Consider the following 24453-nt stretch of genomic DNA (forward strand, 5'->3'; position numbering starts at 1 on the left):
ACCAAATAGAACTGAGAGACTTGAGTAAACAGGATAAGAATATGTATCATGGGGATTGGAGTATGAATTTTTTAAGCGCACCAAACAGAACTGAAAGAATTGAGTACATAGGGTAAGATAAGAGAATTGTTATATATGAGAGTTTCATCCTCAACAATTTATAAAGCTAATGAATTGTCCATGTCCCTTGGACATTTCAATGTCAGATCCAGCTTCACAATTTCAGAAATAAAATCTGTAGAAATTGGCTATTTGTACTTAAGAGTCAACTCTATGAGTTATGCTGAGTTTTTGTCATAGTTGACAATAGTCATTCTTGAGATTTACTCTATACATATAAGTGATTACCTATAATTTGAATCTCTTAACGGCATTGATGGAACTATATCCATTTTCCACATAGGCTGTCAACTTTTCCAACTGAACTACGTTATTAGAATTCACATTACCTTATTAGTTGATAGCTACGTTAATGCAAAAGAAAGCCAGATGCCATTTGCAACAATCACAGAACATGGAAAACTAGGAAGTTCTTAAATGATCAATACTCATATAATGCAGGACACATTACTATTTATCAACTTTCTGCTATTAGAATTTACATTACTGTTTATGTAATTATATTTCAGTAATAGTCAAGCAAGTATAGTTGCTGGATTGATCGCATCCCTACTCTTGCCAAAAAGGTTTGGACTGAGAACAATCCTCTACTGCTACAAGGCCAGAAGTTGCCATGGAAGGCTGTTAATCACGCTCTGGTCACATAGCCACGCCTCATCAACTAGACTTGAAATTAAATTCATTTCTTTAATTAGTTTACATATAACCTTTAAACTTTAACATTAAAAAGGAGGAAGAATAAAGGGAAAAAAATACAAACACTTGAAACGTAAATAAAATAAGAGAAAATGTTAATATTGAGTCATTTTGGGCAGCAAATTTGTTAATCACGCAGCGAAGCGAGGGTCAGTTTGCGAAACCGGCACCGGAGCATAAGAGACAAGAAAAGTCTTGGACAGCGAAGCCAGGGTCACTTCGCGATACCGGGTCAGGAGCAAAAGAGACCAGAAAAGTCCCGGACAGCGAAGCGAGGGTCACTACTACGAGTCCGGTACCAGAGGAGAAAAGTTTAGCTTCTCATATTAAAGAAAAGTTAAAGGAATATCATATTTTTCAAATATTGGACAATATTTTGCCGCAACATATTTTCAACATGAAAAATCATATGTTGCATGGTGTAGAGGGATATCATTGTCGATAAAAAGAGTTTTTGGCCGTAACGAACCAACCAAATTGTCAGAAAGGAACATAAGCAAAAAAAATACTATCTACAAAGAACTGTTAGTTATGATATTAAATTGAAGCATTTAAATGATTATTGCATTTTTCACCCCTTTATTAATAATTTTTATTCGCTTGTGCGCGCGAGTGTGTGTATATATATCCTTTCTAGCAAATTATCTCATACTTGCTCGACGAAACCGCAAATTTACTTTTCACCTTTTCATTATGAGTTTAAAAATACCCTACCGAGAGGCGGATAATATTTGACCAAGAGTCTAAACAAGAACAAAATTGCTCGATTTCAACTAATATATAAATAAATTAGACTATTGTCCCATGTTTAAACGCAATTGATTTGAAAATATTATGGGAAACACCTATTAGCAGAAGTAAATGTTAAGGTATATCGGATAAAGCAAAAGAAACACAACTTTTTAAAATACACTATTTCTTTCTCCTCAAAATAAGTAGACAAATCTAATTCTATTTACGTTGTGTTACATACCAAAACTGAAATTCAATATTACCGATCTGGAAGAAGAAAATACTTGGATTTATATTAAAATATTGATTTAGTTAAAAAAAATTAGATGAAATAAAAATACCCCATTAAAAGCGGAAAAGAGGCGCCCCTGTTTCGTCTACTGTAAAGACACTCCTTTACAACTTCTACTGTAAAGACACGCCTTTACAACTTCTCAGCCCTAAGACAGTTTCTACTCAAATTTGACATGGAAGAGGAGAAGAAGCTCGCAAGAAAAAATCGGATGAACACCTTGAAGCAGAAAAGGCCGAAATATTGTTCGGATAATAATGGTATGAACTTTTATGCACTATTTCTTGAAACAGACTCTGTGGTTAATGATTACAAATACGACGTATTTCCGAACTACTGTTCGGTTATATATGATTTTCGTCGGGCAAATTTCCTTTGAGTCGCACTAATGTCCTGAGACTCCGTTAAACCTGAAATTGTGCGCATTGCGTTGTATATTAACTGTATTGGTTAGTACTAGATAATTTGAAAATCATACCACCAAGACTCTTCGCAGCATCCTTGAGACTTCCAGCAAAATACTGTTGCAAAACCTCTAAGCTTATTGTTTTCTACGCTTTTCCACGTTTTCTCTCTGATTTCTTACCAGTGCCTTTATTCTCCTTGAACGAGCTATGATTATGGGCTTCATCTGTACCATTTACGCCCTCTGCAACTTTTGCAACATTCAATTCCACAGGGGACTCTTGCTTTTTTATTAGATCAGGACGCACCCTTCCTTCATTGAAAGAACACGCCTTTTCTTTTTTTTTAGTCTATTTCTAAAGTTGTATGTACGGCTGGGCATATATAGGATAAAGCCGGTAGCTCGAAACAGACTCTGTGTTTAATGCTTCCAAATACGACATATTTCCGAACTACTGTTCGGTTATATATGATTTTCGTTGGGCAAATTTCCTTTGAGTCGCACTAAAGTCCTGAGACTCAGTTAAACCTGAAATTGTGCGCATCGCGTTGTATATTAACTGTATTGGTTAGTACTATATAATTTGAAAATCATACCACCAAGACTCTTCGCAGCATCCTTGAGACTTCCAGCAAAATACTGTTGCAAAACCTCTAAGCTTATTGTTTTCTCAGCTTTTCCACGTTTTCTCTCTGCTTTCTTACCAGTGCCTTTATTCTCAGAGAACGAGGTATGATTATGGGCTTCAGTTGTATCATTTATGCCCTCTGCAACTTTTGCAGCATTCAATTCCACAGGGGACTCTCGCTTTTCCATTACATCAGGAGGCACCCTTCCTTCATTGAAAGAACACGCCTTTTCTTTTTTTTTAGTCTATTTCTAAAGTTTTATGTACGGCTGGGCATATATAGGATAAAGGCGTTAGCTCGAACCTAAAAAAAAATTATTGGGTTATTGGTATCAGGTTATTGGGTTAACAGTTTCTCTATGCATTCAAGGAAGCTGGCGATCCATCATGTAATACTTAAGCCTGTAATGAGTCATTGTCTTGCTCTTTTTCCCTATAAAAATAAACGTGAAATATTTTGTCCGATGCTTATTTGTTTTGTGAATTATGATCATTTTCTGGTGTAGCTACAGGAAAAAAGAATGAAGAAAGTTAATAGTTACATAAACATACTTGCAAATCTCATATTTTACCATGCAAACTTTTGGGCAGCCACTATTTTTTTTGGAGATAGTGTTTACTTTATTCTTTTGCCAATATTCTTACCATTTTCAAGACTATAATTCTGACCTAAGAGATATATAAATTTGTAATTTTCCTCCATTGTTCAGTGAAAGCAAGGGCAATTCGTCTTAGTTATTGTCTAAATTATAAAAGTTGACAATTGTTACCATGTAGTAGGATTATTTTAGAACTGATGTGTTATGAGTGGTTTAAGCATTTGCATTTAGGTATTCTTCGCACTTTAATATCCATGAGATGTTAGTTTTATGTATAAGTTCTGTGAATGATATTGCATTTTTTTTTTCTTTGTCAAAAAGGCATACCATTTGAGTGAAGTTTATCTCTTTCGTGGTACTGATGCAATACCTATACTTTATAGCATTTACATCACAATCTATAAGTTACTTACTTAGATCTGCCAATGGTATCTGATCTTTGCTCTTATATTTTCCAGCTTTACGGACTGATAGGATAGAAAATTCATGTTCTACTTCTACAGGCTAATATCGTGAATCATTTTGCACATTGACTTTCTTATAGTGACCACTAAATTAGATGCCTTCATGTCTTCCTATTGAACTGATGATTGTGTCCAGCAAAGTCAAAAAAAATATTTTTGTTGTTTATTAATAGCTCAAGCTTATTTAAACTCACGATTCTTCAAATTTTTTAGGCTTTTAATCATTTTGAATTATTTAACTTCTGCCTTTGTATTATTAGCGGTTGGTGCTTATATTTTTTTTTGTGTTTGTACCTGCCTGCTTATTCTATCTAAAATTTAAGATTAAATCATTAAGTTTCTTTCTCCTACCTTGATTTGTACTTTGCAGCAACTACGCTTTGTAACATGGCAAGGTTCTTCATCTATTTAACAAACTAATAATCCTTTTGTCATTATTGTATGGGATGTAAACGCTTTTTATAAAAGAATAATCCTCTAAATATGAAAATTATAAATATTTTGAATAAAAATAGGTATGCTAACCTAGGATACAAGTTGCTTTTATGGTTTGGTCAAAAGTGAAATTACTAGAATGCATCAAATCAATACTGTCTTATAACGTATATTTTACCAGAGTATTAGGAATTCAATATAATATGGACATTAGTTTATGACATGATTGAGAAATTAAAGCGTGCAACTCCAACGACATTTAATTAAATTTCTTTATATCTACTTGTGGACACAAAGGTTTCGCTACAAAATTAGTATATATGTTTATAATATCAATGTTATTCAATTATATATTTTAGGCATTCATTTACTCCAAATTTACAGTCCCTTATGAGTGTCAAGAATGGTTGTATTAGCAATTGTTGGTGTAACGTCATATTGCTGATATTTTATTCCAATTTTTTTTAAGCTGATTTGTATGTTTTATGGTTTGCATACTTTATTTGTCCTGTTACTATCACAGGGGATGCATTTGAAAAACAAAAGGCACCACAACCTTTAACAGACATAACCAATCGTCAAAATTTCACACGATTACATTATACACCTTTAGAGAGTTGTGCACATGCTTCATCGTCTCAATCTCAGGCACGATATCCAAATTTACCTCGACAGGAACATTTGAAATTTGGTTTGTCAAATTCAAATGTGCAGACAAATTATCTTCTACCAGATAAATGAGCTACCCCTACTTCCAGGTTCGTGTTATAAATAAATAAATTAATATAACATGAATCGTTTATTTATATTAATGGCATTTTATTATAATTTATTATTAGAAGTTGAGGATGTCAATATTGATGGTGATGTACCAGGTATGTTTTTAATCAATCAAATTTTTATCTATTAAATTACACAAATAAACTACAGTTATACTAATATTCAAAATAATGGTAGTTTGATTAAATACTTAACGTAATAATACGTAAAACCAATAGCAGAAAATAATGATGCAACTGAAGATGAAGACGAGTATGAAGGTATGTCTATCTTATCACAAACAATGATTCATTCATGTCTGCCTTTTCAATTTATATTGCTAACTTAATATGATTTTAATACTATTTAGAGTCTGATGTTGGATATGCAATTATTGACAATGAAGGTATGCATATTTATTATTTCTATATGTATATAAAATAATTAGGCTAACCATAATATAACACCTTCACATTAATCTTACATTTGCTTATTTTATTCATAGAGTTCTGGAATATAGGTGATCCTACATGTGAATGTGAACATTGTGGTGCTTACTTCTGGTAGGAAGAAAGAATCAACAAGAATCGCAAAGCTAAAAAACCAGAGTTCTCTTTGTGTTGTAATCATGGAAAGATACTCTTACCAAAGCCAAAAGAACCTCCCACAATTTTAAAACGATTATTATTCGGATCAGGTAACAAGAAAATCTACTTTTACCATACTTCAATAGTATCTTCAAATATATGAAAAAAAATTTATTCACCAACAAATACTTTTATGTAGGTCCAAAAAGTAACCATTTCAGAGATAATATTAGAAGTTATAACTCAATGTTTTCATTTACCTCAATGGGAGGAAAAGTTGATGCTTTTGTGAACCAAACAAAGGGGCCAAGAACATTCAAGTTATCTGGACAAAACTATCATCAAATCAGTAGTTTATTGCCTCCCGAAGGATCCAATCCCAAGTTTGCACAATTATATATATACGACATAGAAAACGAAGTTCAGAATAGAATGCATGCACTCGGGTTAGTATTTAATTATTCCAAATTTATATATGCATGAATAATCTAACAAAAACAAAACTTATATCAATTTTATAAAACATTTTTTAATGCAGTCGTGGTGATAGAATAAACCAACTTCATGCTGAAATTGTTCAAGATCTGAAACAAATGCTTGATGAGCATAATGTTTTGACAAAGTCATTTAGAATGGTGAGAGACAAATTTCATGAAGAAACTCACTCCAATTTTAGACTCAGATTGATAGGAAAACGGAACTATGATGGAAGAAGATACAACTTACCATCAATTTCAGAGGTTGTTGCTTTGGTTGTTGGAGATTTTGATGTATCTAGATGTGACTGAGACATCATAGTTGAAACCCAATCTGGACATCTACAAAGGATAAATGAGTTGAATGCTGCCTATTTAGGTCTTCAGTATCCTTTATTGTTTCCTTTCGGTGAAGATGGTTCTAGGGAAGACATTCCTTTAAATGAAAATGACGAAACAACTGGAGGAAGGCATTTTGTTAGCATGCGTGAATATTTCACATACAAAATTCAAGAAAAAAAAGGCGAAGTACCAACAATTGTTAACTCAAGAAGATTATTTCAACAATTCTTGGTCGATGGATTTACAATGGTTGAATCGTCTCGGTTGAAGTATATCAGAACTCATCAAAAACAATTGCGAGCTCATATGTATAAAGGATTAGAAGATGCAGTTTTACATGGAGAGATAAATCCTTCTTCTCTAGGTAAAAGGATAATTCTTTCATCCAGCTTCACAGGAGGTGCAAGATACATGATCCAAAATTATCAAGATGCTATGGCAATCTGCAAGTGGGCTGGATATCCAAATCTCTTCATCACATTTACTTGCAACCCAAAGTGGCCTGAAATTAGTAGATTTGTAAAGAGCAAGGGCTTGCAACCAGAAGATCGCCCAGACATTTTAGCTAAGGTGTTCAAAATCAAATTGGATCGTTTAATATAGGATTTGAAAGAGAAACAAATTTTTGGATCAGTTAAATCAGGTATATATTTAATCTTTTTTAATAAATTCTTATCAGATTTATAATGTAATTTAATAAAACATTTTGTCTTACATATAAATTACAACCACTTACCCCAACCGCAAATTATTATTTTTTGCAGTGATATATACTATAGAATTCCAAAAGCGGGGGTTGCCTCATGCACACATATTGCTCTTTCTTCATAATAAATATCCAAATATTGGAGATATAGATCAAATAATTTCTGCTGAAATACCTGATGAATCGGTCAATCCATATTATTATAAGGCCGTGAAGAATTTCATGATGCATGGCCCGTGCGGTTCTGCTAGAAAATCCTCTCCTTGCATGCGTAATGGTAGATGTACAAAACACTTTCCAAAGAAGTTTGTAGAAAATACCACAATTGATGAAGATGGATATCCTGTATATAAAAGAAGGGACAATGGTAGAACTATCCAGAAAGAAGGAATTGAATCGGATAACAGGTACGTGGTGCCACACAATAGATATTTATTGTTGAAGTATGGCGCACATATAAATATTGAATGGTGCAATCAATCTCGGTCAATCAAGTACTTATTTAAGTACGTTAATAAGGGTCATGATCGTGTGACAACAACTTTTTCTCAAAGTGTGCATGAGGAAGACTCATCGGCTATTGATGAAATAAAAATGTATTATGATTGTCGATACATATCAACCTGTGAAGCTGCTTGGAGAATTTTTAAATTTCCAATTCAGCATAGAGAACCTTCGGTAGAAAGACTTTCCTTTCATCTACCAAATGAACAAACAGTTATTTTCTCTGATGATGATCCAATTGATCATGTTGCCAATAGACCAAGTGTAAAGGAATCAAAGTTTTTAAGCTGGTTCGAGGCAAATAATACATATGAAGAAGCAAGAGAATTAACATATGCAGAATTTTCTCTTAAGTTTGTGTGGAATAAAAAACTAAAAAAGTGGGAAAAAAGAAGAAATTCAGCTTTTTCAATAGGAAGAATATTCTTTGTACCACTTGGAAGTGGAGAGCAATATTACCTTCGAATGTTGTTGAATGTAATTAAAGGACCTAAGTGTTATGAGGATTTACGCAGAATCAACAATCACGACTATTTAACTTTTAGAGATGCATGTTATGCAATGGGTTTATTAGATGATGACAAAGAGTATGTGGATGCCATAAAGGAGGCAAGTAACAGGGGAATGCCATCATATCTTAGGCAATTATTTGCTATGTTACTATTATCCAATTCAATGTTACGACCAGAATATGTTTGGGAGGCAACATGGATTTTATTATCAGATGATATCTTACATGAAGAAAGAAGAATGTTGGATAATCCAGGTATACAATTCGACCTTCTACTTAAGATTTTAATATTATAAAATTGTTAAATTATTTTTACATTAATTGTGCATACAAATTAAATCTTAGTTTATTCTACGATCTACATTTAGGCTTGCAAATTATGAGCGATTAATTATTAATATATTTTGTTAGAGACATAATTGATGTCGCCTTCCAACGAATTAAGGTTACATTAATTTTCTTTTATTATTTCCGAAGGAAATCATTTTGATCTTATCTTTATATGACTTAAGGCAACTATATACTTTTATGATAAATTAATTAATTATATACTTTTATTATTTTAGAGGCTGAGCTAACAAATGATGAACTAAAGAATCGTTGTCTACAAAAGTTGGAAATTTTTTTGAAAGGTTGCGGAAGAACGTTATACGATTTTCCAACAATGCCAAGACCGGTTTTCAATGAAGAGGAAATTGACAACACAAATGCACTAATCTGTGAAGAAATGCATTATAATAGGTGCTCTTTGTCTAGGGAACATGAAGATTTATTGGTTAAATTGACAATGGAGCAAAAGTTAGTTTATGACAGAATTATCAAAGCAGTGCATGAGGACAAAGGTGGATTCTTCTTTTTATATGGTCATGGAGGAACCGGGAAGACATTTATTTGGAGGACTTTGTCATCTGCCATAAGATCTAAAGGAGATATTGTGTTAACAGTTGCATCCAGCGGAATTGCATCTCTTTTGTTACCAGGAGGCCGAACAGCTCATTCGAGATTTGCAATCCCACTAAATGCAACTGAAGATTCAACATGTAATATCAAGCAAGGTACTCCTTTATCAAAATTGATTGTCAAGACAAAGTTAATTATTTGGGATGAAGCACCAATGATGCATAGATATTGTTTTGAAGCTCTAGACAGAACTCTAAGAGATATTCTTAGATTTAAAGATGCATCCAATTTAGATCGTCCATCTGGAGGAAAAACCGTTGTTCTTGGTGGTGACTTTAGACAAATACTTCCAGTCATTCCAAAAGGTAGTAGACAAGATATTGTTAATGCTACCCTTAATTCTTCATATTTGTGGAATCACTGTCAAGTGTTAAAGCTAACAAAAAATATGAGGTTGGAAGGAAATCAGGTGGATTCACATTTGAATGATCTAAGACAATTTTCTGATTGGATTTTAGCAATAGGTGATGGTATGATTGGAAATTCTGTTGATGGTATCGATAAAGTTCACATCTCTGATGATCTTATCATAAATAATTGTGGCGATCCAATTTCTGCGATTGTGGAAAGTACATATCCAGATTTTTTAAGTCATTGCACTGATTTAACATACCTGCAACAAAGAGGAATTCTTGCTCCCACTCTTGACATGGTTGAATCAATCAACGAATACATGGTTTCACTAAACCAAAGTCAACCAAAAACATTTTTTAGTTTCGATACAATTTGCATGTCAGACGATGCTTTTACAGGTTTGGAACACATACATACACTTGAATTCCTAAACACTATTAAGTGTTCTGGAATTCCAAATCATGTTATCACTTTGAAAGTGGGTGTCCCAGTGATGTTATTGAGAAATATAGACCCATCTTCAGGGCTATGTAATGGAACAAGATTAATCATCACTAGACTTGGTAATCGAGTTATCGAAGCAAAAATTTTATCGGGAAATATGGCTGGACAAAAGGTCTTCATTTCGAGAATGTCATTAACTCCATCTGATGCAAGAATACCTTTTAAATTCCAACGAAGGCAATTTCCAATAGTTGTATCCTTTGCAATGACGATAAACAAAAGTCAAGGACAATCTTTATCTCATGTTGGGTTATATTTGAAAAAACCGGTCTTCACACATGGCCAGCTTTACGTTGCTCTATCACGGGTTACAAAAAGAAAGGGATTAAAAATTTTGGTTTATGATGATGATGGAGAAATTTCAAATGAAGCAAAAAATGTGGTTTACAAAGAAGTTTTCCGTAATTTACTTGGAGAATGATAGCAAATCTGATATATTTTCGCAACATTTTTGGTTCTCATGCTTCTGTCTTTGCTAAACCATATTGGAAATAAAGTTCAGAAACAACAGTTGACAACTTCAATTGGTAAGCTTAACTTTTATCTCATCATCATTTGTTGTTACTATTTTCAGTCACTTTTAACTATTAACTTCTTAATGTTTACATCTACTAACAAATAACTCGCAAAGTTATATTTCTTCCAATATTATACGCTACTTCAATTCTATCCTTCCTAATGATGTCATTTGATTTCAAGTTAACTTAGGGCTGATGCAAAATATGGCTACTCATTTTTATTTCATTAAGGATATAACAATTTCGAGGATGCAACAGAAGTTTAAATGTCGGGTTGTTCGTCTATGGAAAGCCCGGGATTGTTACAATTCAAACACTAATTTCTCCGTTGAATTGGTTCTACAAGATGAAAATGTATTACAAATCAACTTCTTTTACTTACAAGTATTTTGCGTCTTTAATTTTAAATAGCAAAATCTTCAATTGTTGTTATGCTGTTCACAAATTTTTAAACCTACTTCCTCGATTGGTTGTAGAAGATTTCAATATACTACAACAATTCACTTTTTGTTGTTAAAATATTTGGATTAATAGTTAAATTATATAACGAACATAATCTGGATACTTATATAATCTTTAAGAACTTCTTTACTTAGCTAAAAGAGTTTCAGTGTAATTTCTTGCTCTCCCATCATTGTAAAGAAATGAATTATTTTTGTACTTTGTCCGTACTATTGACTAAAGGTACTTCTTTGCTTATGAAACTGAAAAGGATGAGGGCTTTTATCAGTATAATAATTTTACTGTTTCGTTCTGTTTCTTCGGAAAATACTCTTGAACTTATTACGACACTTGCACTTTTTTCCAATTTGTTTAACTAGATATCCTCTTTTTATTTAAAAACTGTATTTTCTATCTATATATGCAGTCAATCTATTCAACTAATATGTGATTTTAAAATGTCATACAATGGGTGATAGTTTTAAATCTGTCAGTATGTCATTTTAAAAAGTCATACCACTGTCCTGCACTTATTGTTGATGAAATAATCTGATTTCTTCACATTATTACAATACCAATTGCTATATCTTAGATAGACCATGACATTTATTAATTATTATACAATCTTCATTTATATTGTCTATAATAATTACTAATTTTACACTTTTTCAATTGGTCAATGTTATTGTACATGTCAATGTTCTGAATGCTCATTATGAATAGGAAGAAGATTATCTTCATGTTGGCACAAGCTGAATACATAGATACTGAGAAAATTGAGATTGTTTATGCCAAATTCAAATTTGTTGCACAGTGCTTTGTCTCTGGTAAGCGCATAAAGAACTTTTCTCTTATGGATTCGCTAAATGGTGCCTCCTTTGATCACTGCTGCAACATTGCAGGTGATAACTTTAATTCCTCTTTATTAGAAGTAGTTTGAGTAGAGCCAGAAGTATTTAACGAATGGGCATCATACGATAGAATCAAGGTACCATTTAATCTTCAATATTTAGCCAATGCATTTACATTTTGTCAAATGCTTCACTTAAAGCAACTTCTGTGGAGGTCATCATTTAGATTTTAATGTTGCATTGCATTAACCATCATATTTTGCATTTCTTATCATTAACTCTGCACAGAGCACATGAGTTGTTCTTATATTCACACAGGTAGAAAATTACAACTTGCTTCTACAGCTTCCCATAAGATATACTGGTAATTAAATATTTGGTCAACTTTTTTATTCTCATGAAGGCTTATTTAGATATATTACTGTTAGTTATAATGATTGTTGCTTTATACAAAGGTTGTGCAGAAAATTTTCATAACTGATTTCGACTACCTTTTTCCCTTTCTCAATACAAGATGATTTACCACCTGTTCGTTCATTCTGTGTAATTTTGTTTATCGGACATGTCCCGAGGGATGTAGAGAAGCTATAAAATCTTTGATTTCTGCAGCAGCAAGACTCGTCGACGTGCCAGAATTACGCATATTAAAAAGTATATAATATATGATTGCCTAGCCCTGTCTTGCCTTTACCTTTTTATGTGAAAGTTCTGACACTTCATTTTTATCTTGTACGGTCCAGAAATTGGAACAGGATTTTTAAAATATGCTAAGCCTGTTCAACTTAAATAGGGTCAGGAGATCACAATCTCAACTTATTACATCATTAAAGTTGATGAGAGTATGATAAGCATGAGCTACAAAAAGTTAGCAGAGGATGTAAAGCCATAAAGTGTGATCATCTGTGCAGATGGCACAATCACCTTTACAGATTTGTCTTGTGACAAAGAGAACGGTTTGGTATGATGCCGTTGTGAGAACATTGCTGTTCTTGGCGAAACAAATAATTTCAATCTCCGGTGAGTAATTGTGGATCTGCCAGCATTGACAGATAAAGACAAGGATGACATTTTAAATTGGGGAGTTCCGAATCTTATTGACATGATTGCGTTTTCTTTTGTTCGTAACGGTTCAGATCTCGTGGAGGTTCAGAAGCTGCTAGGTGAACATGCAATGAAAATTCTTATGATGTGTAAGGTTTGCTTCTGACCAGCTAACTATGTAGTCTAATTTTTTCTCCATTAAGTTGCCTATTCACTTGCTCATGTTCTCATATACTGGTTCGGAAACTTGCTCATGTTCTTATACACTTCTGATCCAAAGTACAATACAACAAAATATGATGTCTTAATTAATGTGAATTACACATATGTATAAATGCTCTTTGTTTTTTTGATAATAACTAAAGACAAATTTCTGCTTTTTCAGGTGTACTAATCCTTTTAAAGAAAAAGACAAGTACTTCTGTAGCATTACTCCAGCATACTCCATCATTACTCCATATCCGTTGTATGCTAAATTTGTTTCGTTGATTAAATCTGATCCAGTAATACATACGCTGCTTCTAATTTCGTCGAAAGGAGAAGTCTTGATGTTAATGGGAAAAATTTTGATGTAGATAAAGATGACTTCTTTATGTTGACTACTAAGGAGGGGAAAATGATTGTTGAGAGGGATCATTTCAGGGTTAAAAGGGAAAGTGAGTTGCATAATTTAGACTTTGAGCAACATCCTGCTCAGATTCTTGATGCTTTCATGCCACTCTATTTGAATAGCCAGATTTTGAGGGCACTTGAAGAGTCATTTGCGAGTGAGCTTGCTGCTAGGATGAATGCAATGAGTAATGCCACGGTAATGGTTTAGTTTCTTTCAAAAGGTCATCAGTTGGTTTTAGATGCTCGTGTTGTTGGTTCCACTAGGGTATTCCTTTACCCACAGTATGTTTCTTTCTGTTGAAGTGTCTGCCATTAATTTAACAAACTTAATAGCTCAGACCATTAGTCATTGCATTGGCTTATTTAAGTTGCAAATTCTTTTCATTCGCTTCAATAATCATGCAATGTAAGCTATTTACAGATGCATGTGACTAAGCACACTTTCAGCGCTCTTTTAGCAGTTGCATAATGCTGCCTTGAATTTTCTTTGAATGCTTTTTCACAGTGATGCTGCTGCAAATGAAAGTAAAAAGACAGCACCAGCAGCAGTTGATGGTCTTTCATGAGTCTCACAGCATTCTTCTGGATATCAACCTACTGGGGGGGGGGGCTGCCATGTCAACTTTCCATGGCTGATATTGTGAAGATGGCTAAGCCGCAGAGCAAAGTGCCGAGTGTACCTAATGTATCTCACCACAATGCCAATGCCCACCAAAACCATATTCAAGGGCTGCCGTCTGGTGCATCACATCAAAATCAGTTTTCTGACAATCATACATCCAATGTTTCTGATGTATATCGAAACTCTGGGATTATCTGGTGCAGCATCGTTCAACCTGAGCTGCATCCAGAGCCTCTATCTCAGAGCCTCCCACAGATTCTGAGTTGCATCCTGATCCAGCTAACATATCATATGACAGAATTAATCATCAAACTGAGATTGATGAGGTTCAGGGGATAGATGACAGCACTGCTGAAAATCTTGGTAGTCCTCCAAGCAGAAAGCTGCAGGAGAGGGTCTGATTTTTTCCGATAGAGCATAACTTCTGCGTCATAATAAACTATTTGCTACCCCAGCTACGTCTTCCACATTTTGAATTATACTATTAGATGGCAGACCATCAATAACTTCATATAGAATTTCTGCAGTTTAAATTATTTATGTTCATGTTTTATTATCGGCATTCAATCTTTCCCCTCAATAGCACTGGTAATCATGTTTGGACACCAGTAAACACTTTAAGATTCACTGCTTAATTAGCTTGTCTTAGCTTCTCCAGGTTTATGATCTAGACCTCTCTCCTCTCACTAATAAAGAACTCAAGTTTCATGCTGAATATTACCATGTGTTAGCTCTTTGCCTTGCGTCTGACTCATTGGATTCTTGCACCACGTACGGCCTTCCTCTTACCACAACCTTGCACTACGTACTAGCTTCTTTAAATAAACGTCTGGACATACTACTCTTACAATTAGATAAGCTTTCAAAATGTGATAGAATTACTGAAATATAGCTGTTAATTCAAAGGACGTCGCATAAATATTAAACTTTCAAGTAGTTAACGAACATTTGATAGAAAGTCAGTTCATATAGAGCTAATCGATTATTAAAATTCAGAATGTTGGTTACTCAATTGTCAGCGGGTACTTCTAACTCCATCCAAGCTTTGACATTTTATGAAGAGTTAATTTGTATACACGCAACAGGGTAAAATTCATTGACTTTAAAATTAAACGCATAGGGTCACAGTTGCAGTGCCAAACTTTCAACTGAAAGCAGCAAGTGTTTTTGAATCTTTGTCATGTTCGGTTGCTTAAGGTTATATCTGTAAGTTTTATAATCTCTGATATGAATGTAGAGGTCTTTCATTGTATCCATTAAGGCTTGTAATTCATTACAGGATAGCTACATCCGAGGCCGAGGCTCAATTAGATTTATTTTATCTTAATCTCAATTTCGGTCTATTTATCATTATTGTTCTTCATTTCATTATACGCACTTTGGATTAATCAGATTGCTCTAAAATACAAATTCAATTATTTATTCTAAAACCAATTTTTGCGTAACACAAACCTTATCATTTGAGGTGTTAAAATATCGAAATAATGACTGATCATCCTCAATATCATAGTCATTAGATTTGGATATAATGATTAGCATTAGCAACTACTGATCTGAGGAAAAACAGGACAAAGACTAATAAAGGTAAAATAGCAGTGATTTTACAACAACTTCTTTTCCTTCTCCAAATGAGGATACAGTCGCTGGAAATTCAAGACTGTCCATATCAAGTGTCGTAAACCAATCTCAGGAAATAATACCTTTGGCGAATACAGTAAACAACTTTTAGTTTGCATCCATTTTCAGCAACAAGTTTACAACACTCTGCCACTACCCCCATGATTTCCCACTCCCACACAAAACTCCTCACATCCAACCATTTCATACACGTCCAGTCGTCCACCTTCAACTTCCCCATGTTTTCAACCCTCTACTTCACATATCCCTTCACAAATCCTCCCCACTTACCCACTATAACCACTTCCCCACTATACTAATCACATGATATTATAAAAGGACATAATAAGGGAGGTGTTAATACAAGAAAATTCAGAGAACAACGAAGAACAGAGGAGAGTCCGACAATATTACGCAAACAAAAATATTCTGCAAATTCAACATAGCCTCAGTTCTGCCGGAAAAGTGAGTGCTTTTCGGATTCTTCGTTTCCAATATTGTTTGTCACAAGTTATTTTCGCTTGATTTTGGTTACTTTTACAGTAAAATTTAATTTGAATAAATTTATAATTTGAAGAAATAATAAGATATTGATTTGAATAATTTTGATTACTCTCAAAATTAATAATACTTCATCAATCTGGAAAATTGGTTCTCAAAGGCAGACTTCGTTTGGTTTTTCCTGCTTTCTTTAGCTTTCTAGCTATTCAGGGCAATTGGTTCTCAAAGGCTCACGTAATTCCAATGGAATAGTTTATAAATTAAGCAATCAAAATCAACACTGTTTTTCCGCTTTCATTACTTTTTTTTTTTTTTGCAATATAATATAGTATCACCGACAAGAATATACTAAATTTTATGTGATCTATTGGAATTTAGTATGTACAAGTCTATTGGTGTTGTCAACTTATTTGTATACTAACTGAAATTAGGATGCGTTTCTAAATATTCATATTGGAATTAATTTAAATAGTAGTATCCTCTATTCATTATTCCATCCAATTCAACAATTAAATGTCTATTAGTATTCACTATCCTTTTAGCAGTCCTCTCAAGAAATAACATCATTGTCTCTCAAATTTGTGAGTGCTTTGAGACGCTACTGCCTGAGCTATATCTACTAAGGAGAAAGTTTCAAAATAATATGCATGTACTATGTTATCTCATTGACATGTTCTAGCTATTCTTATTCTTTCTTTAGTTCTATTTTAGATATGGATGAACAAGGACACGTTCAAATTATTCCAACTACGAGTGCTCAAATTTAACGAAGGGGACAACGTCGAAAGATACGTCGTCGCAACATTTATTCCTATAATGCTTCAGACTCAAAGCCTGAAATTATCAGGAATGTCCCAAGGGCTATACAAAATAAGTTAAGAGATCGAAGGGCTGAACGAAGGGAAAAAGAAAAGAAATTTAGAGAGCTTAGGCCTGCACTAGATCTACATATTGCAAATTATCAGCTTATGAGAGATGCACTAATAGATGCTATAGACAAAATTATACTATATGATTGGGAAGCATTATCAATTTTAGTAGATTCACTTGGACAACCTTTAGGTAGTATTTTAACTGACATTTATCACGAGGTGTGGCCAAGTGGACCTTTTTGGGTTTATGTCCTTAAATTTGAAGCAGAGTGGGAGAACCGTCTCTACGACTACCTGTAATTTATTTAATTAATGAAAGTTTTTTATTGATTTGCAGCATTACCTGTCATTTAATTATTATTTTTTTTCTTAAGAGCATTAGATAAGATAAATTACATAATGGAATAACGCAAACTTATTCCTTCAAATAATGCAACTTTAATGACATATCCAATGTCTTAAAAGAGGAAAAACATGAATACACACATTACTTTACGCTCTTTGCTTGATTATATGTAATTCTGATGTATAGTAATACTTTACAATTGTTTTGCCTCTTTTCCAATCAAAAATTAATGAGGAATCTATATTAATGAGGATTTAAAAATTAATGAGGAATCGATCAAATGGTTTAAATTTTACGATTAATCAAGTTATAAAAATATGAGATGGTTAAGCAACTAAGTTAATAATTTATTATATTTTTTTCTTCGTATTTTCCGCGCATCGCGCGGGTACTGTACTAGTAACACATTAATATACAATAACACATTAATACTCATTATGATATTTTTTTTAATCAATATAAGTATCTCATTTAGAGAAAAATAAAGAACAATTTAACTGGTGCTTTTTTGTAGTTTAAAAGCAAGGAGACGTGGTTAGATGTTATTGTTAGTGACTGCCGTTAATTCATGTTTGCCATTTTTAATTCTTGCCGTAAGCAAAAGATCTTAAATGCATCTCAGCCATGAGTTAGTTTATGTACACATGGCATGAATCTAAAGGCCCATTGAAGATTACTTGACGAAATTCTACTTGACTGGATCTTTTTCCGGAGTAGTTTGTTATATTTCTAATGATCAAATTAAGGTTAATATGATTAATTTTATTGTTAATTAATACTAAAAAATAAATTCCTTAATATGTGTGAAAAAATCAAAAAATCACTTAAATGGATGGGATGGAGTAATTTAGAGTGGGGTATGTTTAATCCAATTGAAAACGTATTAGCCCCTAAACATTCTTTTGATAGTCAATAAGGGCAACCATAAGTCAAATTTCTAATGACAAGGATAGTTTTAAACCAAATTAACAAAAAACATGAATCCATTTCGCCTATTGCAGGTTACACTTGAACCTTTTCTTAAAACAATTTAATAGAACAATTATTTGACTGCTATTTTCCAAAATGAGAAGGGGAGCCTTGGTGTTGGTAAAGTAGTTGTCATGTGACCAGGAGGTCAGGTCACGGGTTCAAGCCGTGAAAATAGCCTCTTGCAGAAATGTAGGGTAAGGCTGCGTACAATAGACCCTTGTGGTTCGACCATTCCCCGGACACCGCACATAACGGGAACTTAGTGACCGAATTGCTCCTTTATTTTCCAAAATGAAAAGCTCCAAAAAGACGGTCAAACTAAACTGGAATGAAAAGACACTTGGAGAATATCTCCGAGCTACTTTAACTTCCAATATGAGATTTGAGTGACTGATGACAGCGTAGTTAGTTTTAGCATAATTCCGAGTCTAAGTGTCATATTTTGTCGATTTTGCCACAAAAAATTATATTACATGCTAGGGGAAGGCGGGGGAAAATACTGAAATCTATATAAAGAACAGGCAAGTGTTTGACAAAATTGCAAATTTAAGATTTTTTCAAAAAATGTAATTCGGATTCCCTTGCCATTTATGAGGTTGTTTGGACTTAGGTCCGGTAGATGAAGAAGGTGGAAATACAGCACAGACCATTGAGAAATTGAGACAAGACTGTACAACCAAAAAGAAAACAGCTATGCAAATTTTATCAACTCTGCAGCAAACAAAACCTGAATATCAAACAGATGAACTCTTTCCTGCAGGAAGCTTTGGGAGGTTTTGAAATGAGGAAAAGAACGGTCTGTGGAAAGTAAACCGGTGCAAAACCTTTGGTTTCTAACAGCAACTCCGGCATAAATTTTTCAGTAATGTGAGGCATGGATATATTCTTGACCATAGTTACAGCAATGTGCAAAAATAGATAGAATCAGTAGGAGAAATCACTTGATAAAGATAATGATGGGTTCAAATGCTTCGATTCAAGAAACCGGAGAGAAAGATTACCCCCCAACACAAATACTAAGTCTAATTCTTGATATTCTCCAAGGAGAGACTAGTTAACCAGCACATATTACATTGTGCAACCTGCTAAATGTGTCGTTCATCAAAGTACTAAAGAGACATAATGTTGTTTGCAAACTTTGCCCCTCCTGTGCAAAGTCGCTCAAGTCTCCCTCACATTTCCACGATTGGCTCAACTTCAACACGAAAAGGGAAGCATGACAAACCGCCCCGTGGCATCTCAGGGGAAAAGGTGAGTAGGTCTTAATGTAGTAGAATAGAATCGAGTAAAATTATCAACAACAATACCAACAAAAAAGCCTCAAGGACAAGCTAGCTGAGTTTGGCTACATCAAGTCTCACTATCCACGTCCCTCCAATTAGAGATCTTCTCTCAATCCAATAATTAAGCATCAAGTGAAACTACCCAGAAGCAACACAAAAGTAGTACTCTCACAAAGATATGCATTGATAGAACGAGCAAATCAATTACTAACAAAACATAAATAGCTGAATTCTGGATCACTATTATCTGGCTCAACCTTTAGGTCAAATGACAAACTAAATAAAATTAAGAAACAACAAAACCTTCTATACTCTTGCTACAAGAAATTTTCTCCAAGATACAAGAATATGAATGATAGAGCAACTCTCAATGATCTCCGTGCAGAGACTTGATGATGTCCGAATCACCTGAAAAATCATTAGCCGCAGACATAAGACAAAAGGGTCCTTATGAACTTCTAGGAAATTTCAATGTACAACAGTAGGAACTCTCAGATGTACTTTACCTGGGTCAATTATGCTTAGGCATGAGACACGGAAATACTTGCCACATGCTGTCCCAAGATCAACATTGTCTACACAAAAAAGTTGTAAGGACAATAAAGAAAACAAAGTAGTTTTATCGAAAACAGAACACTTTGGAGTCAAAAGGCATGAGCTATTCCCAAATGTTGTCAATGGGTAAAAGTAGCAAATCTATATCACTAAATGTACTGATAGAGGTGAAATCCTATGAACTGAAGACAACACAAGTACACAACTACCATTGACCTTATCATCAGTTAAACGGAAAATGTGAAGAATCAATCACACATAACTGCTATACATTCTCCAACAAATATGCACAAAATGTCTGGTTGGGGAAAATAAATTGGATATCAAGTATAATGAAACCGAGTTTTTCATTTGCTTAACATGTACTCCATTCATTCCAATTTATGTGGCACTATCACTATTCAAAGAATCCAACAATTTTTCACACATTTTTTCAAATGTTTCTATTGATTACTTCCTCCGCACATTTTATGTGGCCTTGTTTGATTGGACAAGGGGTGTAAGAAAAAAGAAAAACTTTTCAAACTTGTGGTTTAAATTCAAGTCATAGACACTTGTGTGGCAATAGATATCCTCACTAAGGGTAAAACAAAAATTCCAAAGTTAAATTATTTCTAAGTACAGAAAGTGTTATTGGTTTTGGGATACACTAAAATGAAATGTGTGCCACATAATTGGGACAGATGGAGTACAACACATTGTGATTTATAGTACTTATAACCTAGTCTTAAATATGTAAAATTTTACTTCACAAACGAAACTAGGAAACTAATTCGCTTAAAAAATTAGATGCATCACCAAACCCCACAAAGGGATCAAACTTAATTACTAGATAGCCATACGAATTAACACATGAACTAACAATGATGAAACTCAAGATCTTTGAAGAATGCTTACTTCCATTGAAATGGTGAACACCAACTTTAGAGAGCATAGCATAGTACTCAATCTCAGATTTCCTCAACGGAGGACAGTTGTTGGATATCAATATCAACTTTCCTGTAAAAAAAATATCACATTTAGTCCAAATAAATTACAAAAAAAAAAGGCAGAAATATTATTTTTTTTAAATGAAGAACCTTTAGAGCTCCTGAGGGTCTTGAGAACAGTCTTGTAACCAAGAGAATACTTGCCGCTCTTCATTACAAGTGCTAACCTGTTGTTTATGCTTTCATGTGTCTTCTTCTGCAAATTACAAATTTTGCATTAATAGCCAGCCAAAAAACCAAAAGAAAAATATAACAAAAAAGGGAATAAATGAAGGGGAAGAAATGGGTATTTCATACTGTTTTCTTTCCAGTGGTCACCATTGTAGATGCAAAGATCTGAGAATCGAAGGAAGTGGAAAAAGGGGAAAGTGGAAAGGAAAGGTTTCTGCTTAAAAATGTGAGATTAGGGTTTTGCCGGGGCGGCTATAGGGTAACGCAAGTGAAGCCGTTGCCTTAGCCCCAAATAATTAAGCCCCCAAAAATAAAAAGTATTATTATATAATATATACTCCATAATTTATATTTATATAATTATTAATAGAAGATTTTAAATTTTAATAATTTTTAATATTTGGTAGATGTAAGATTGAGTGAGTTAATTGGATAAATTTTTCTCGCTTAATTAAATAATATATTTACCTTCTCATCATTTTTTTTCTTTCTTTAAGTATAATCTTTTTGCATGGTTCTTACAATTTTACTTTCTAATTTCAACTCCAATTCTCTAAATTAACTATTTCTTTTTGTCACATTTGATTGATCCACACAGCAGAAAGTAGATTCTTTTGCGTCTCATTTTTTTTAACTAAGAAATTCCCGAGGCAAATGTCGCAAGGTTCAAAACATGATGAATAATGGGTTCACCCTTTACCATTTTCACTTAAGGGAAGAATTCAATACCATATGACGCACGCCTAACTCATACATCATGAGTTGTGCTCTCGCCACTATATCAAAGTCATATATGTTTTGTTGTGTTTCAATATTATATGGATTTTATAAAAGACGCTTTAGGGTCTTTTTAATATATTTTGGTTTAGGCCACCAGTTTTGTTGAGCCGCCCCTCATTGACAATCATCAATAATTATTTACAGACTACTGCCCCGCTATAAACGTACTGTTCAACCAACTTCATTCACATTTGGTAACTGAATGACAAACTCACTGCCTTTAATGCTCTTGTCATTGTTGTCTTATTTTAAGTGAGACTCTATAAATTTTATTGAGAATCACAGGGGCGGATAAGTGGCTCTAGTAGGAGACTAGTAAAGCCTTGATTTGGGTCCCCCAAAATTTTTAATAATGGATTTTATAATTTTATTTTAAGTAAGACAATATTAATATTTGTAGAAAAAATAAAAAAAAAATACAAAAAAATGTAAAAAAGAAATAAAGGTGTCTACTCTTAAACAGTAAAAATAATTTTAAGACTTTGAATTAAACTACTTAAATCTTCATATTAGTAAGTATATTTTTTACAACAATATCAAGGGTAACATATTGCAAATACATGTCTAATATCTCATTTATTTAAAATTTTCTTTTCTAATATAAATAATAATATTACTATGTGAAGTTAAAGACTTTATGTCATTTAAGAATATATTCTATAAACAACAAATATGAAAAAAAAGGCAAGATTAATTTTTTTGCATATATGTGTGTATACGTACTAACTAAAAAAAATATAAGGCCTCTTATTAAAATTTGACTTTAGGCCACCAATTTTACGGAGCCTCCCTTAGATTTTGTTGTGCGGCTCTTGGAGTGTTATCTTACAATTTGTCACTTGCGAAAAGCACGTGCTTATTAGGATGTTTGGGATGTGCAAAGGACGTGAGTAATGTTAGGACAAAATTTGAGTTGGAACGAAGAAAGAGAAGAAAAAAGGTTTTATTTGAGTTGAAGCTAAAAGTTGTTTTTGTTATGATAAATATCTCGTTACGGTGGATGTCTACTCTTCTTCCATGATCTTCATTTTAAATGCTTAATGACATATTCAATAACATATTTTGTATGTTCAATGATATATTTCATGACATATTTTCTTCACTTTTTATGCATATATAAAGGCCTTGTAATAGATAAGAAAATACACACAATTGAAGAAGAAAATCTCTTCCTTCTCTCTATCTCCATTTCTTGTTCATGTTTTGCTAAATTGCTTTTATTTCCTTGTTCCATATTATTACTTTGAGTTATATTTCATAACATGTTATCAGCACGAGTCTCTAGCCAATTGTATATATATCTACAAAGATTGCAATTAGAAGCCATACATATCATCTCTTGGTTAGATGTAAAGAGAAACTACATATAGTAAGTAATGAAACGTAAGAAGGTATGATTATCTTATACTTGTCATTCCTCTAATATCTCGTATGCACACAACTTCGTACTACACATGTATTGCATAAACACATATCAATATTACATCTTTTATATCATATGAATGAAATGAAATTTTCGAAGCTCTATATGTGAAAATCATAGTAGCAGTTAATTGTTGATATGATGCATGTCATGGTAACCAAGGATATGTTATATAAGTAGTCTTATGCTTATTTGTGTGCTAACTATCTTCAATCTGTCTTGCCGCTTTTAATATTTTTTTACTTGGATGAACATTTTTTCCTTTTGGGTCTTTGCACTTGCATAAAAAAAATGGTCATACTGAAGTGATTAGAAACATAAATAATCTTAAAGAAAACAAGAAATACTTCACATCTTTATCTAGGTTAATTAATTATTTCTTTGAAATTTGGAAAACAAACCAGCTATTGAGAAAGTATTCATAATTTATGGTCGTATCATTTGAAAGCAAACAATGATTAGTATGACTACTAGAAGAGGTATTTTTTTATCCATGACCTACTTGATGCTTGCTACTGACTTACCATTTTCAAGTATTTTATATGAATGATGCACAAGCTACAACTGGTAAGTTGTTACCTATAATGTCACTTTTCAGGTAATATAAATGTTGAATTTATGTATTAGTACTATATATGTGTTGTTACCTATATGATGTACTTTTGATAAATTTATTTACTAATTGCTTGGTTGAATTGAGTGAAGGAAAGTCATGGCGTTAAATCAAATCCAATGGTAGGGTATACCCCGAAAACAACAATATTTTTGAGAGAGACTCAATAAA

At 33.2% G+C, this 24453-nt stretch overlaps 4 protein-coding genes across 5 annotated transcripts; 3 read left to right on the forward strand and 1 right to left on the reverse strand.

The window, feature by feature from the left end:
- The first annotated feature begins 7509 nt into the window (after nucleotides 1-7509).
- Nucleotides 7510-9591, forward strand: LOC104237129 (uncharacterized). The gene is made up of 3 exons (XM_070158925.1): nucleotides 7510-8512; nucleotides 8824-9539; nucleotides 9586-9591. The coding sequence occupies exons 1-3, from the start codon at nucleotides 7510-7512 to the stop codon at nucleotides 9589-9591; spliced, it is 1725 nt and encodes a 574-aa protein (XP_070015026.1).
- On the forward strand, nucleotides 9549-12022 carry LOC104235193 (uncharacterized). Its single transcript, XM_070160830.1, has 3 exons — nucleotides 9549-10602; nucleotides 11758-11861; nucleotides 11937-12022. The coding sequence occupies exon 1, from the start codon at nucleotides 9606-9608 to the stop codon at nucleotides 10494-10496; it is 891 nt and encodes a 296-aa protein (XP_070016931.1). The 5' UTR covers nucleotides 9549-9605; the 3' UTR covers nucleotides 10497-10602; nucleotides 11758-11861; nucleotides 11937-12022.
- Nucleotides 12023-12220: 198 nt separating this feature from the next.
- On the forward strand, nucleotides 12221-14135 carry LOC138880453 (ATP synthase subunit gamma, chloroplastic-like). Of its 2 annotated transcripts, XM_070160617.1 has the most exons (5): nucleotides 12221-12249; nucleotides 12676-13075; nucleotides 13312-13392; nucleotides 13502-13734; nucleotides 14044-14135. In XM_070160617.1, the coding sequence occupies exons 2-5, from the start codon at nucleotides 12985-12987 to the stop codon at nucleotides 14044-14046; spliced, it is 408 nt and encodes a 135-aa protein (XP_070016718.1). In that variant the 5' UTR covers nucleotides 12221-12249; nucleotides 12676-12984; the 3' UTR covers nucleotides 14047-14135. The 2 variants fall into 2 exon arrangements, 1 of the variants encoding a protein (XP_070016718.1); XR_011403108.1 differs by lacking the exon at nucleotides 12221-12249 and having other exon boundaries at nucleotides 12626-13080; nucleotides 13312-13734.
- Nucleotides 14136-19914: 5779 nt separating this feature from the next.
- LOC104237128 (large ribosomal subunit protein eL30-like) lies at nucleotides 19915-21772 on the reverse strand. The gene is made up of 5 exons (XM_009791219.2): nucleotides 21593-21772; nucleotides 21386-21491; nucleotides 21204-21305; nucleotides 20258-20326; nucleotides 19915-20159 (listed from the first exon to the last, which is right to left on the reverse strand). Exons 1-5 carry the CDS (start codon nucleotides 21614-21616, stop codon nucleotides 20119-20121), a joined length of 342 nt encoding a protein of 113 aa, XP_009789521.1. The 5' UTR covers nucleotides 21617-21772; the 3' UTR covers nucleotides 19915-20118.
- Between the last annotated feature and the right edge of the window lie 2681 nt (nucleotides 21773-24453).

The sequence above is a fragment of the Nicotiana sylvestris genome, chromosome 10 (assembly GCF_000393655.2).
Source record: "Nicotiana sylvestris chromosome 10, ASM39365v2, whole genome shotgun sequence".
NCBI classification, from domain to species: Eukaryota; Viridiplantae; Streptophyta; class Magnoliopsida; order Solanales; family Solanaceae; genus Nicotiana; species Nicotiana sylvestris.

Coding starts and splice junctions, on each gene's coding strand:
- LOC104235193 (XM_070160830.1), top strand. CDS start 9,606: ATGAGGTTGGAAGGAAATCAGGTGGATTCACATTTGAATGATCTAAGA.
- LOC104237129 (XM_070158925.1), top strand. CDS start 7,510: ATGCGTAATGGTAGATGTACAAAACACTTTCCAAAGAAGTTTGTAGAA. Junction 8,513..8,823: donor AAGAATGTTGGATAATCCAG/GTATACAATTCG, acceptor TTATTATTTTAG/AGGCTGAGCTAACAAATGAT.
- LOC104237128 (XM_009791219.2), bottom strand. CDS start 21,616: ATGGTGACCACTGGAAAGAAAACA. Junction 21,306..21,385: donor GACCCTCAGGAGCTCTAAAG/GTTCTTCATTTA, acceptor TTTTTTTTACAG/GAAAGTTGATATTGATATCC. Junction 20,160..20,257: donor CCTAAGCATAATTGACCCAG/GTAAAGTACATC, acceptor ATGATTTTTCAG/GTGATTCGGACATCATCAAG.
- LOC138880453 (XM_070160617.1), top strand. CDS start 12,985: ATGATTGCGTTTTCTTTTGTTCGTAACGGTTCAGATCTCGTGGAGGTT. Junction 13,076..13,311: donor AATGAAAATTCTTATGATGT/GTAAGGTTTGCT, acceptor CTGCTTTTTCAG/GTGTACTAATCCTTTTAAAG. Junction 13,393..13,501: donor ATCATTACTCCATATCCGTT/GTATGCTAAATT, acceptor ATTTTGATGTAG/ATAAAGATGACTTCTTTATG.